General features: G+C 44.0%; 1 protein-coding gene across 1 annotated transcript in view; it reads right to left on the reverse strand.

Moving 5' to 3' along the window:
• HACD3 (3-hydroxyacyl-CoA dehydratase 3) overlaps positions 1-13,494 on the reverse strand; it is a 31,609-nt gene that overhangs the window by 10,235 nt on the left and 7,880 nt on the right. Inside the window, exons 4-6 of the mRNA XM_070953803.1 lie at positions 6,427-6,591; positions 3,883-3,934; positions 3,688-3,798 (exon numbers count right to left, since the gene is read on the reverse strand). Of these exons, the coding sequence (XP_070809904.1) occupies positions 3,688-3,798; positions 3,883-3,934; positions 6,427-6,591 (328 nt within the window). The remainder of the gene's footprint in view (positions 1-3,687; positions 3,799-3,882; positions 3,935-6,426; positions 6,592-13,494) is intronic.

Genomic DNA, 13,494 nt, shown 5'->3' on the forward strand with positions numbered 1-13,494 from the left:
GGGCTAGTCACACCTAGCTCCCTCAACTCTGGATAGGATAGGATAGGATAGGATAGGATAGGATAGGATAGGATAGGATAGGATAGGATAGGACAGGACAGGACAGGACAGGACAGGACAGGACAGGACAGGACAGGACAGAACAGAATAGAATAGCTGAGTTGGAAGGGACCTTGGAGGTCTTCTAGTCAGGGCCGGATTTAGATGAAAAGAGGCCCTAGGCTATTCCACTTATGAGGCCCTTTCACCTATAGTGAAAGTATAATTTTAATTTTGCTAACAATTTGAATGTAGGGAATGTAGGCCCCTCTTGATCTTGAGGCCCTAGGCCGAAGCCTAGTTAGCCTATAGGAAAATCCGGCCCTGCTTCTAGTCCAACCCCCTTTCCTGCTTAGGCAGGAAACCTTATTCCATTTTCAGACAAATGGCTGTCCGGTCTCTTCTTAAAAACCTTCTTTTAAGGGAGGGAGGGAGGGAGGAAGGGAGGAAGGAAGGAAGGAATAACTGAGTTGGAAGGGACCTTGGAGGTCTTCTAGTCCAACCCCCTGCTTAGGCAGGAAACCCTACACCACTTCAGACAAATGGTTATCCAACCTCTTCTTTTTTTTTTTATTTTAAAACAAAACTTTATTATTAAAAAAAAAAAACATTTAAAACATACAAGTTTCTCTTAAAAACTTCCAGTGTTGGAGCATTCACAACTTCTGGAGGCAAGTTGTTCCACTGATTAATTGTTCTAAGTGTCAGGAAATTTCTCCTTAGTTCTAAGTTGCTTCTCTCCTTGTTTAGTTTCCACCCATTGCTTCTTGTCCTGCCCTCAGGTGCTTTGGAGAATAGCTTGACTCCCTCTTCTTTGTGGCAGCCCCTGAGATATTGGAAGACTGCTATCATGTCTCCCCAGTCCTTCTTTTCATCAAACTAGACATACTCAATTCCAGCAATTGTTCCTTGTATGTTTTAGCCTTCAGATCCCTAATTATCTTTGTTGCTCTTCTCTGCACTCTTTCCAGGGTCTCAGCATCTCTTTGTGTCATGGTGACCACAACTGAATGCAGTATTCCAAGTGTGGCCTCACGAATGCAGCATAAACGATCCTATCATTTCTTGGGATCTTGATGCTATTCTTCATTTGATACAGCCCAGAACTGCATTGGTCTTTTTGGAAGCTGCAGCACACTGCTGGCTCATACCTAAGTAGTGATCTACAAGGGCCTCTAGATCCCTCTCCCAGATCTTCTCTCAGACCCACCACCCAAAGTATTATTAATAAGTGGAAGTGCTAGGAATTAGCCCTAGAGTTAAAAGTCTGTAGAGATTCTCAGTCATCCAGATCACAACTGGGAATCTCTACAGACTTTTAGCTATACAATTTGGGATGAACAACCTTTGAATAGTGTGGGAGTAGAAATGGATTTCCAGAGAGGAAAAAATGGCAGACTACAGGAACCAGGAGCACCACTCAGGTGACCCTGAGGACACAGATCAACCTCTAAGGGCTTCAATGATCCTCTAAAAGGATGCAAATGACCAGCTGTCTGCAAGGAATATAAATCCTTCCATTCCCCACTCTCCCGTCACAGCTGAAGAAGCTTCTTGGATGAGAAGCGAAACGTCTTCAAAAGAAAAAAAAGAAGAGGTCCAGTTGCCCCCTGAAAAAGCACCTTTGGGACAACCATGACCTGGATGACTGAGAATCTCCACAGCAGTGTTTCTCAACCTTGGAAGCATGAAGATGGGTGGACTTCAACTCCCAGAATCCCCCAGCCAGCGTTGCTGGCTGGGGGATTCTGGGAGTTGAAGTCCACCCATCTTCAAGCTACCAAGGTTGAGAAGCACTGCTCTACAGGCTTTTAGTATACAATTTGGGATGAAGACCCTTTGAATGATGTGGGAGTAGGAATGGATTTCCAGAGGAAAAAATTGCAGGCTACAGGAACCAGGAGCAGGTCTCAGGTGATCCTGAGGGGACAGATAAGCCTCAAAGTGCTTCAAGGACCTTCTAAAACAGGGGTGTCAAACTCACGTCGTCATGTTGTTGTCACATGATGTATCGCAACTTTTTTCCCTTTGCTAAACCGGGGGTGGGCGTGGCCAGTATGTGATGCATCCAGCCCATTCCCCAGTCTCCTGTCAGAGCTGAAGAAGCTTCTTGGATGAGAAGTGAAATGTCTTGAAGAAAAAACAAGAAAGTCCAGTTGCCTCCTGAAAAATAGCCCTAGAGTTCTTTGCTTAAAACACAATCTTCTTCCAATGATACAGCAACGTATTGAATTTAAACCAGAGTTGTTCCTACTGGGTACCTTTCCAGAAAAAATTAGTAAGGAAAATGTATATTTGATCATACATGTAATAACAGCTGCAAGAATTGTGTATGCTCAAAATTGGAAGTCAGAGAAAATACCTTTGGAAGAAGAAGTAATAACAAAAAATTTAGATTGTGCAGAAATGAATAGATAACTCTGATGATTAAAGATAAGGAAGAATCAGAATATTTTAAAACATGGAATTATTTTTATAGTTGGTTGGAAAAGAGATATATGTCAGCATTCTGATGCTGCCATAAAAAGGAGGAGACGAGGCTTGACTTTTCACCTACTTATTTTCTCTGTAGATAATATCCCCTAGGAGATGGGATGGGAGTGGGGGCATTCCTGTGGGTTGAGGTCAGAAGCTGGGGAGACTGACTTGGAAGATGGCCAATGAGAAGATGAGAATTGGGGAACGGAAAGGGAAGGGTTTGGGGGTCAGAGGGTTAGTATAGGCTACGACGAAGTCGGGGCCAGATCTGTTGTACTCAATAAATGAAATATTTCAGCAAAGATTAATCGTTTGGGAGTGCAATTTATTTGAGATGACATCGAAACCTGACAATATAAATGACTGATAACATAATTATGTATAAATGATGATTACAACATTGATTTAGCAATGAACTGAAGGACCCAGATTGTGGGGGCAATAAGCTGACTTTGTATAAATATACAAAAGTATGAAGGCTATTGCTTAACGCATTGTAAGTCACCCTGAGTCTCCGGAGAAGGGTGGCATATAAATTAAAGCAAAAATTTTTTTAAAAAAAATGTTAGAATGGTTTGGAAGAAGATGAAGATAGAAGAAACTTATGGAAGATGGAGAAGAAGCCTAGAAGATAACACCAAGATGTCACAGGGAAGGGAGGATTGATGTATTAAATGTTTGTTTGCCTTAAAAAATAAAAATAAAAATGCTAAAAAAACAACAACACAATCACAGAGCAGAGGTGGTGCAGTGGTTAGAGTGCAGTACTGCAGCTACTTCAGCTGACTGCTAGTTCAGCAGATCAGCAGATCAAATCTCACCGGCTCAAGGTTGACTCAGCCTTCCATCCTTCCGAAGACCCAGATTCTGAAGACCCAGATTGTTGGGGGCAATATGCTGTTTAGTATACTGTCGATTGTTGTAAGCCCCCCAGAGTCCTTGGACAGTGGGCGGCATAGAAATATGATGAATAAATAGTGAAATAAATAAATAAATAAATAAACCTTCTTCCAACGAGTTACGATTTTCCCAGAAGGACCAACTACAGAGGTTGAACATGGGACCTGGAGCAGATCAAACCACCGGCCTCGCAAGGCACCTCTCCCTTAAACCCACTCTAGTTTCTTGGGCAGGTAGACAAGGAGGAGAAGCATAAACTGCGCCACTTACCTTTCCCCAGGATGAAGAGCCGGACAGTCATGTTCACAAAGATCCAGGAAAAGCCCAGGAACTGTACGAGGTTGTACATGAACAAATAGCCTCTCTTCAAGTGTCGGAAAGCTGCAAGGGGTTACAGAACCAAGTTAGCAAAAAGTGAAGGACAGACGTCTTTGGATGGTCAACTGCCAAAGTGGAGCCACTTACGATCTTTGGGGGTTCTGTTCTTGATACTGATTTTGTTTATCCGTTCTTCTTCCTAGACGTTAGAGAGAGAGAGTGAGAGAGAGAGAGAGAGAGAGGGAAAGAGAGCATGAAAACTGGTACGTGGAATGGGAATCCAGAAGGGACCCAGTCTTGTGGTTGATACATTATTTGTAAATAACCGGCTGCTCTTTGGTATGCCAAATGGATTGGCACACAAACAACTCAGAAAGCCTTACGGCAGGAAAAATGCAACGTAACGCATGATTTCATTTGCCTGCCTTACCAAATCCAGCAGAGGGCATGATCCATCCTCTAGGTCAGGGGTCTCCAACCTTGGCAACTTTAAGACTTGTGGACTTCAACTCCTAAGAACACCGCTTGGGGAGGGGGGGGGGCGAAAGCCCTACTAAGAAGGTATATACAAAAAGTATGAAGGCTATTGCTTAACGCATTGTAAGACGCCCTGAGTCTCCGGAGAAGTTCGTTCTCACAGGGAGGGACTACTCAGGGTACCGTCAGTCAAATGATGCCGACTGGCGACTCCCAGGGGGAGGGCCTTCTCTGTGGGGGCTCCAACCCTTTGGAATGAACTGCCCCCGGAGATACGGAATATCCCTGATCTCTGTGCTTTCCGCCGTGCCCTCAAAACCCTGATGTTCCAACAAGCGGGGCTAAACATATGAACATGTGAATGATTTTTTAAATGTGATCTAATTCTGGGTTTTATTTAATTGGGCCAAACTATGTTATAATAATAATTTTAATTAGCAATTTTATGATGTATCTATATTTTTCTTGACTGTACACCGCCTTGAGTCCTACGGGAGAAAGGCGGTATAGAAATATAATAAATAAATAATAAATAAATAAATATAAATCGAACCAATAAATAAATAAATAAATTTTCACACTTACGGCCGTTGCAGCCTCTCCATGGTCATGGGATCAACATTTGGACACCTATTTATGACCGTGTCCCGCGGTCATGCTTTTGTGACCTTCTGGGGAAGCCAGATTCACTTAACAACCGTGTTACTAATTTAAGAACTGCAGTGATTCCCATAACAAGTGTGGCAAGAAAGGTCATAAAATGAGGCAAAACTCAGTTAAGTGTTTCACTTAGCCACATAAATGTTGGGCTCAATTGTGGTCGTATGTCGAGGATTCTGAATATCTGTACTCTGTTATTCTGAGATGCTTTCACAAACTGGAAAGAAAAACCTAGAGCCATCTCCCCAACTTTAAAGCCGTATTTAAGCAACAGAAGTCCTTCATGCCTTAACAACTCAAATCCGCATAGATCACCTATTTTTGTTTAGTGACAGGCTGCGAGAGTGTTAACAACTGTGGCAAGAAAGGCCATAAAATGAGGCAAAACTCAGTTAAATGTTTCACTTAGCAACAGAAATCTGGGGCTCAATTGTCATAGGTCGAGGACTATCTGTATTTCTGTACCTCTGAGACAGAAAAAAAAAACAAAAAAAAACACTTTTACTCAATTTAAACGGAAAGCTGGCAAATGGCCCAGGGCTGCTGAGAGGCCCGTTTTCTCCTCCAAATGCCAAGGATTGAAGTACAAAGTGATAACAAGATTTGGCAATTTTTTTTCAAGCCCCGAGCTCTCCTGGATGTTGGCCAAAAAAAAAAATACTTTAAAAAAAAAAAAAGCAAGACACGATCTTGCAAGATTTTGGTGATCTGGCCTGATCTCAACTGAGATATCAAGAAATTTCAGAATTGTGAAAGTTTACCAGCACTTACACAAGAACACAGGTATTGCACAAGATCAGTTAATTTGGAAAGAGTCGTGTTTCTTTGTTTTTCATTCTACTTTTTAATTTAATGCTGGGGTTCTGCGGATGCCAGCTAAGAGTTACCTGGGGCAAATTCATAATGTTATATATGACAGTTGCACCGGTTTTCAACTGCAAGATTTAAGAGACATCATCCAAAGCATTTTTTTTAGACCTGGGAAAATACCACACTTATAAGGACAGGGTTTCCCAACCTTGGCAACTTTTAAGACCCGTGGACTTCAATTCCCAGAGCTCTCCATTTATTAGCGTCATGACTTATGACTGTAATGGACAGGCTCCATTAAGGTCATAAGTCAAGGACTACCTGCAGAATGCTGAGTACAGCACATGAATTACAGCCTCTTTTTTTTTTTTTTTTAATTTGATTTATATGCCGCCCTTCTCCGGAGACTCAGGGCGGCTTACAATGCGTTAAGCAATAGCCTTCATACTTTTCTATATTTTTACAAAGTCAGCTTATTGCCCCCACAAACTGGGTCCTCATTTTACCTACCTTAGAAAGGATGAAAGGCTGAGTCAACCTTGAGCCTGGCAAGATTCGAACTTACAGTAATTGCAGACAGCTGGAGTTAAATTACAATGCATTAGTCTGCTGAGCTATCCAGGCTCTTGACGGGAAGGTTTGGGCAGATCTGACAGGTGGGCTCTGGGCTGAAAAATTCTTTCCTTAATGTCCACTGGAGAAGTCCTCTCTTCCCGACGTGCAGTGTCAGCCACCTGCCCTCACCTTGGCCTTCAGTTCCAACTCGGCATCCGATTCGTCCAGCCATCGGTCAAAATCCGGAGCGAGAAACAGTGGACGCTTCTCCTGCTTGGTCAGCCTCTCCCACCAGTGGCTCTCCTTCTTCTTCACCGTGATGTTCAGCTGCCTTTGGGTCACTTTATACACCGGCTGAAAGAGCAGGAGGGGCGAGAAAGCAGACACCCGTTTAAGGAAAAGGCAGGGGTGGGATTCAAAAATTTTAGCAACCGGTTCTCTGCCCAGTTGTCGGGTGGGCGCCTACTCGGCCCCCTGAACCATGGTGGGGGAAGGCGTTTTCGCTCTCCCCAGGCTCCAGAGGCTTTTCTCGAGCCTCCGGGAGGGTGAAAACGGTCTCCCCCGGGCTCCAGAGATCCTCCGGAGGCTGGAAACGAGCCTGTTTCTGGACTTCCGGTAGGCCCGTTTTTCACCCTCCCCAGGCTTCGGAGGCTTTTCTCAAGCGTCTGGGAGGGTGAAAACAAGGCTCCTGAGGCCCGTTTTTCGCCCTCCCCAGGCTTCGGAGGCTTTTCTCAAGCCTCTGGGAGGGCGAAAACAGCTTCCCACAGGCTCCGGAGGCCCGTTTTTCGCCCTCCCAGAGCCTCTGCGCAGGCGCTGCACTTACCAGGCATCCAAAATGGGCCGTGTGGAGACTCCTGGGAGGAGAAGGGAGGGGGGGCAGGGTCAGCCAGTCCTTGCAGCTACCGGTTCGGCGAACCAGATTAAAATTAACATCCAGTTCTCCCAAACTGGTCCGAAATGGCTGAATCCCACCCTTGGGAAAAGGGGCTTCGGTGAAAATGCACCTTTAAAAAAAAAATAGCAGGCTATGCTTGAACATGGTATGTTTTATGGGACATTGCAAATACAAACCAGAAAGTGCACCATTGCAGCTGCCATTTTGACTTTTTTGACCACGCAGCACTAACCTTCCCAATAAATACAGGTAGTCCTCGACTTTCGACCAAAATTGAGCCCAAAATTTATGTTGCTAAGTGAGAAACTTGTTCAGTGAGTTTTGCCTCATTTTACGTCCTTTCTTGCCACAGTTGTTAAGTGAATCACTTCAGTGGATAAGTTAGTAACCCGGTTGTTAAGTGAATCTGGCTTCCCCATTGACTTTGCTTGTCAGAAGGTCGCAAAAGGGGATCACGTGACCCCGGGACACTACGACCATCATAAATATGAATCAGTTGCCAAGCGTCTGGATTTTGATCACATGACCTTGGGATACTACAAAGGTCGTAACTGTGAAAAATGGTCATAAGTCACTTTTTTCAATGCTGTTGTAACTTTGAACTGTCACTCAATGAACTATTGTAAGTTGAGGACTAGAATAGAATAACAGAGTTGGAAGGGACCTTGGAGGTCTTCTAGTCCAACCCCCTGCTTAACAGGAAACCCTACTACCTGTATGTGTTTTCCAACATGCAACATTTTCCAGTGGATGTGGCCTTCAAACTGAACCCTTATTATGGGGCCAAGAAAGACAAAACTGTTTATAAGAAATAAGAAGTTAAAATGGTACTGAAAAACTGTGACTTATGACCAGTTTTCACACTTACGACTGTTGTAGAATCCCCAGGGTCACGTGATCAGAATTCAGACACCTGGCAACTCATATTTGTGACAGTCACAGTGTCCCAAGGTCCCAAGATCCTCTTTTGTGACCTTCTGAGCATACTGCAAAATCCCCATTCCCTCCCCACTCCAGGGGAAGGATATTGCAAAATCCCCATTCCCTCCCCACTCCAGGGGAAGGATACTGCAAAATCCCCATTCCCTCCCCACTCCAGGGGAAAGATATTGCAAAATCCCCATTCCCTCCCCACTCCAGGGGAAGGATATTGCAAAATCCCCATTCCCTCCCCACTCCAGGGGAAGGATACTGCAAAATCCCCATTCCCTCCCCACTCCAGAGGAAGGATAATGCAAAATCCCCATTCCCACCCTACACCAGGGAAAGGATATTCAAAATCCCCATTCCCTCCCCACTCCAGGGGAAGGATACTGCAAAATCCCAATTCCCTCCCCACTCCAGGGGAAGGATACTGCAAAATCTCCATTCCCACCCTACTCCAGGGGAAGGGTACTGCAAAATCTCCATTCCCACCCTACTCCAGGGGAAGGATATTGCAAAATCTCCATTCCCACCCTACTCCAGGGGAAGGATACTGCAAAATCCCCATTCCCATCCTACACCAGGGGAAGGATATTGCAAAATCCCCATTCCCTCCCCACTCCAGGGGAAGGATACTGCAAAATCCCCATTCCCACCCTACTCCAGGGGAAGGATATTGCAAAATCCCCATTCCCTCCCCACTCCAGGGGAAGGATACTGCAAAATCCCCATTCCCACCCTACTCCAGGGGAAGGATACTGCAAAATCTCCATTCCCACTCCACTCTGGGACCAGCCAATGACGGTATTTGCCAGTTCTCCGAACTACTCAAAATTTCTGCTACCGATTCTCCAGAACCTGTCAGAACCTGCTGGATTTCACCCCTGCTTAGGATCATTTTTCAGCATCCCCCATGGTCATGTGATTTACGTTTGGATTGCTTGACAACTTGGTTCATATTTATGATGGTCGCAATGTCCCGGGTGTCATTTGCGGCCTTCTGACAAGCGAAGTCAATGGGGAAGCTGGATTCACTTAACAACCGGGTGACTAACTTATCAACTGCAGTGATTCACTTAACAACTGTGGCAAGAAAGGTCGTAAAATGAGGCAAAACCGCATTAACTGTTTTGCTTGGAAATGGAACTTTGGCGCTTAATTGTGGTCGGAATTGGAGGACCATCTGTATAATTTCCAATTATTTGGGGGAAGACTGTGGCGTCCTTCAGTGATTCAAAACAACTTAGCTTCTTTATTTTTTTTCCTGGCTGTTGATCCCTTTCAACCTATCTGGCCAGCAAATGCACTACGCAGAGACAATCTGACCATCGTGTGATTGTACAATTAAATATAAAATTATGCAAAAATAATTAAATGCATTGGAACTCTCTGAAGATTATCACACTTTTTAGGTTTGGGAGCATGTCTGACGAAAGTTATGAGACTTTGAGCGATGGGTGAAATCTCCCCGGATCAGGTGATCACTTAACTGATACTAGATTTGGCATTTGGGTGAGATTCCGCCTATTTTGAATTAAGGTATGTGTCGCAACTTGCTTTCTGGAAAGGGTGCATGGCTTCTCCTTGGAAAGATTTTAGTGTCTACAGTGACAATAAAGCTTTTAGCGCAAAAATTGGAATTACTCCAGAACTAAAGCAAGCAGTAAATTGCTACAGAAGACCATTAAAATCAATCCAAATCTGTTATAGAGAATTATCAGATTAACAGAGTTGGAAGGGACCTTGTAGGTCATCTAGTCCAAACCCCCCACCTAAGCAAGAGACCCTACACCATTTCTGACAGATGGCTGTCCAGTCCCTTCTTGAAAGCCTCCAGGGATGAAGCTCCCACAACCTCTGAAGGCAACTTCTGTTCTGTTGGTTGATTGCTCTCACTGTCAGGAAATTCCTCCTTATTTCTAGGTTGAATCTCTCCTTGGTCAGTTTCCATCCATTATTCCTTGTCCTGCTTTCAGGTGCTTTGGAGAATAGGTTGACCCCCCTCCTCTCTGTGGCAGCCCCTCAAATATTGGAAGACTGCTATCATGTCTCTCCTGGTCCTTCTCTTCACTAGACAAGCCATGTCCAGTTCCTCCAACCGTTCATCGTATGTTTTAGCCTCCAACATGAAACTGATATATTATTGACTGCGAGGAACTCTCTAGAACAAGGTGTCCAACCTTGGCCATTGTAAGACCTGTGGACTTAACCAGGCTGGCTGAGGAATTCTGGGAATTGAGGTCCACAGGTCTTAAAGTTGCCAAGGTTGGATACCCCTGTTCTGGAAACAACCATCCTTAGCTACCCATGCCTGAGACACTATTGTCAGTTTACCATAGTCATTTTAGATGGGGAACATGGGCCCTGGGAAGACACCAGCTGAGGAAGGCTGCTGCAGGGTCCAGAAATAACTTTCAAATCAAGATATATAAAGCTTTCTGGTTTTACCCAGGAACAAGCTAGTTCCTCATAAGACTGAGGTCAGGAAAACAAACAGCTTCTCCAGAAACCAGGTTATTCTGTGTCAGATGGGTTGTATACACACACACACACACACACACACACACACACACACACACACACACACAGAGAGAGAGAGAGAGAGAGAGAGAGAGGGAGAGAGAGAGGGAGAGAGCGCAACAACCAGCTGTTTGGTGATTGGACAGTTGAATTTAAAGATGGTGCAATTACCAAAAGTGTACAAGATCAGGCTTTTTCCTAATGTTCCCCTGGATTTTGTACATTTTATTTATTACAATTGAGTTTGCCTTATGGTCATTTCTAATTGAGCCAATCATTCGCCTGTATTCCCAGGATGCTTAAATTTCACTCCAGCAGTTAGAACAGAAAATAGAAATAGAAATAGAAATAGAAATAGAAATAGAAATAGAAATGTAGAGTAGAGTAGAGTAGAGTAGAGTAGAGTAGAGTAGAGTAGAGTAGAGTAGAGTAGAGTAGAGTAGAATAGAATAGAATAGAACAGAATATCTCACAACAACAGAAATTTTGGGCTTAATTGGTGTCATAAGTTGAGGACTACCTGTACAAAGTAATATAAAGGAAGAAAAAAGAAAAAGAAATCACCGAAAAAGGAAAAAATGCAAGAAAAAAAAAGTTGAAGAAAAACAGGAAAGAAAAAAGATAGAGAGCTTCCAATATTCTTGACAGCCATAATAAGTACAAATGTATTTTAATTTCTCTCTCTCTCTCAATTAACTCTTCTTTCTGTACCCTATCTGATCATCAAACCATAAATCATACATTTATTTTTTTTGACATTTTCATGCAAAAGGTCCTTAAAGATGTTTCCAGTCACCAATAAATGCAGATACTGTCTTTTTTCTAATAAAAAAATCAATTTATTCATTGCAGCAAAACCTGCCAACTTCGCCCTGCGTAGTGGGTGGTGTCAAATCTTTCCACCTCTGTACACATAGTAATCTCGCCACGTACGCTATGGGCCTCCTGCCCTTATTGCTGACCGCACAAACTTGCCTACAACTTGCAGGGCCTGAGATTTACATGGCTGGCAAACTTCATAAGCCACATTCAGGAGAGGCTGGAAAGACCAGAATTTCTAGTCTGGGTGCAAATATGATTGAGCAATTCAGGGGAGCCAATTCTATCTGGAGGGTGGTTGGATCATTTCATCACACCTTCCAATGCAATTGTGGTTGTTATGTGTCCATCATGCTTGTATCCAAAGAGCCAAAGCTTCTGCAATAAAACCTAGATCCAGTTCTGTGGGCACAAGATCCCTGGAAATACCAGCTGGGCTTTTTCAGAAATCTGATGTTTGATAAGGATTCTTGCTGCAATGTTCTATTACACAGAGGTGTCCAACCTTGGCAAGTTTAAGATGTATGGACTTCAATTCACAGAATTTCTCAACCATCCAACCTTGGCCACTTTACACTTGTGGACTTCAACTCCCAGAATTCCTCAACCATCCTTGGCCACTGTTAAGATATATGGACTTCCACTCCCAGAATTCCTCAACCAGCCAACCTTGGCCACTGTTAAGATGCGTGGACTTCAACTCCAAGAATTCCTCAGCCATCCAACCTTGGCAAGTTTAAGATGTGTGGACTTCAACTCCCAGAATTCCTCAGCCATCCAACTTTGGTCACTGTTAAGATGTGTGGACTTAAACTCCCAGAATTCCTCAGCCATCCAACCTTGGCAAGTTTAAGATGTCTGGACTTCAACTCCCAGAATTCCTTAACCATCCTTGGCCACTGTTAAGATATATGGACTTCAACTCCAAGAATTCCTCAGCCATCCAACTTTGGTCACTGTTAAGATGTGTGGACTTCAACTCCCAGAATTCCTCAGCCATCCAACCTTGGTCATTGTTAAAATGTATGGACTTCAACTCCCAGAATTCCTCAGCCAGTCATGCTGGCTGAAGATTTCTGAGAGTTGAAAGTCCACAAGTCTTAAAGTGGCCAAGGTTGGACATCCCTGCTATTTCAGAAGACACAAGTTCTTTCTGGAACCCCCAAATACACAGAAATACATTTCCCTCCCAAAAAAGTCACATGCAAAATGTGACCTTCCTACAAGCCCATCAGGAACGGTGCTATGAATGACTGAATTTAATTGTTGCTACTCTTTAAATGATTTGCTTGTATTAAATAACTTAACTCTGTGTTTCTTAACCTCGGCAACGTTTAAGTTGGGTGGACTTCAAGTCCCAGAATGCACGCTGGCTAAGGCATTCAGGGAGTTGAAATCCACCCATCTTAACGTTGCCGAGGTTGACAAACAGTGACCTGGCTGATATCTTGCATGCCGTATCAGATCAAGGAGGTCAAAATTCATTCTGGGTTCACTCTGTACTAATATGTAATTGTTGTCCTGCTAATGCTTAACTGGGTGAGTTAAAAACCAACTGACTTCATTCACTCAACAGGCCAAGCCTGTTTAGGATTAACACGAGGTGTACGTCAGGTAAATTACATGGGGTCAGAGTTGGCTTGCTGTCAAGGTTCCAATGAGCCTCGAGCCAAGCTTCAAAAAGAAATCCAATTATTTATTAGGAGCTCCATGTCTTCCCACTGGCCCTAATCATGACTCTGTTTCCCCACTCCCCCCAGGGTGTGTCATCAATCACATTCACCAATGGAGCAATTTCACGGGTTGTAGAGATCACTCTCCTCCCGCCGCTGTGGGTAACCCTGGGAGACAGCCTTGAGAAAGATATGTCTGGAATGTGCTCTTGTCTTTGGCTGCCGTACTGTTTTGTCGGTTTCTCATGCCCCTTGCCTATGGCAACTTGAGAACAGGCCAGGGATGCTTTGCGAGTTGACAGTGTATTTGTGTAGGTCAGGGGGCAAAAGGCTGGCTTAGAGTTTTCTGCTTTGATGCTTTTGGGGATCTCCTGATCTGTCCCCGTCCACACACACACACAAACACAGCCAGCCGAGGGTTAAGGA

Source organism: Pituophis catenifer, unplaced genomic scaffold, assembly GCF_029215685.1.
Source record: "Pituophis catenifer annectens isolate HBS135680 unplaced genomic scaffold, rPitCat1.0.hap2 SCAF_14, whole genome shotgun sequence".
Taxonomy (NCBI): Eukaryota; Metazoa; Chordata; class Lepidosauria; order Squamata; family Colubridae; genus Pituophis; species Pituophis catenifer.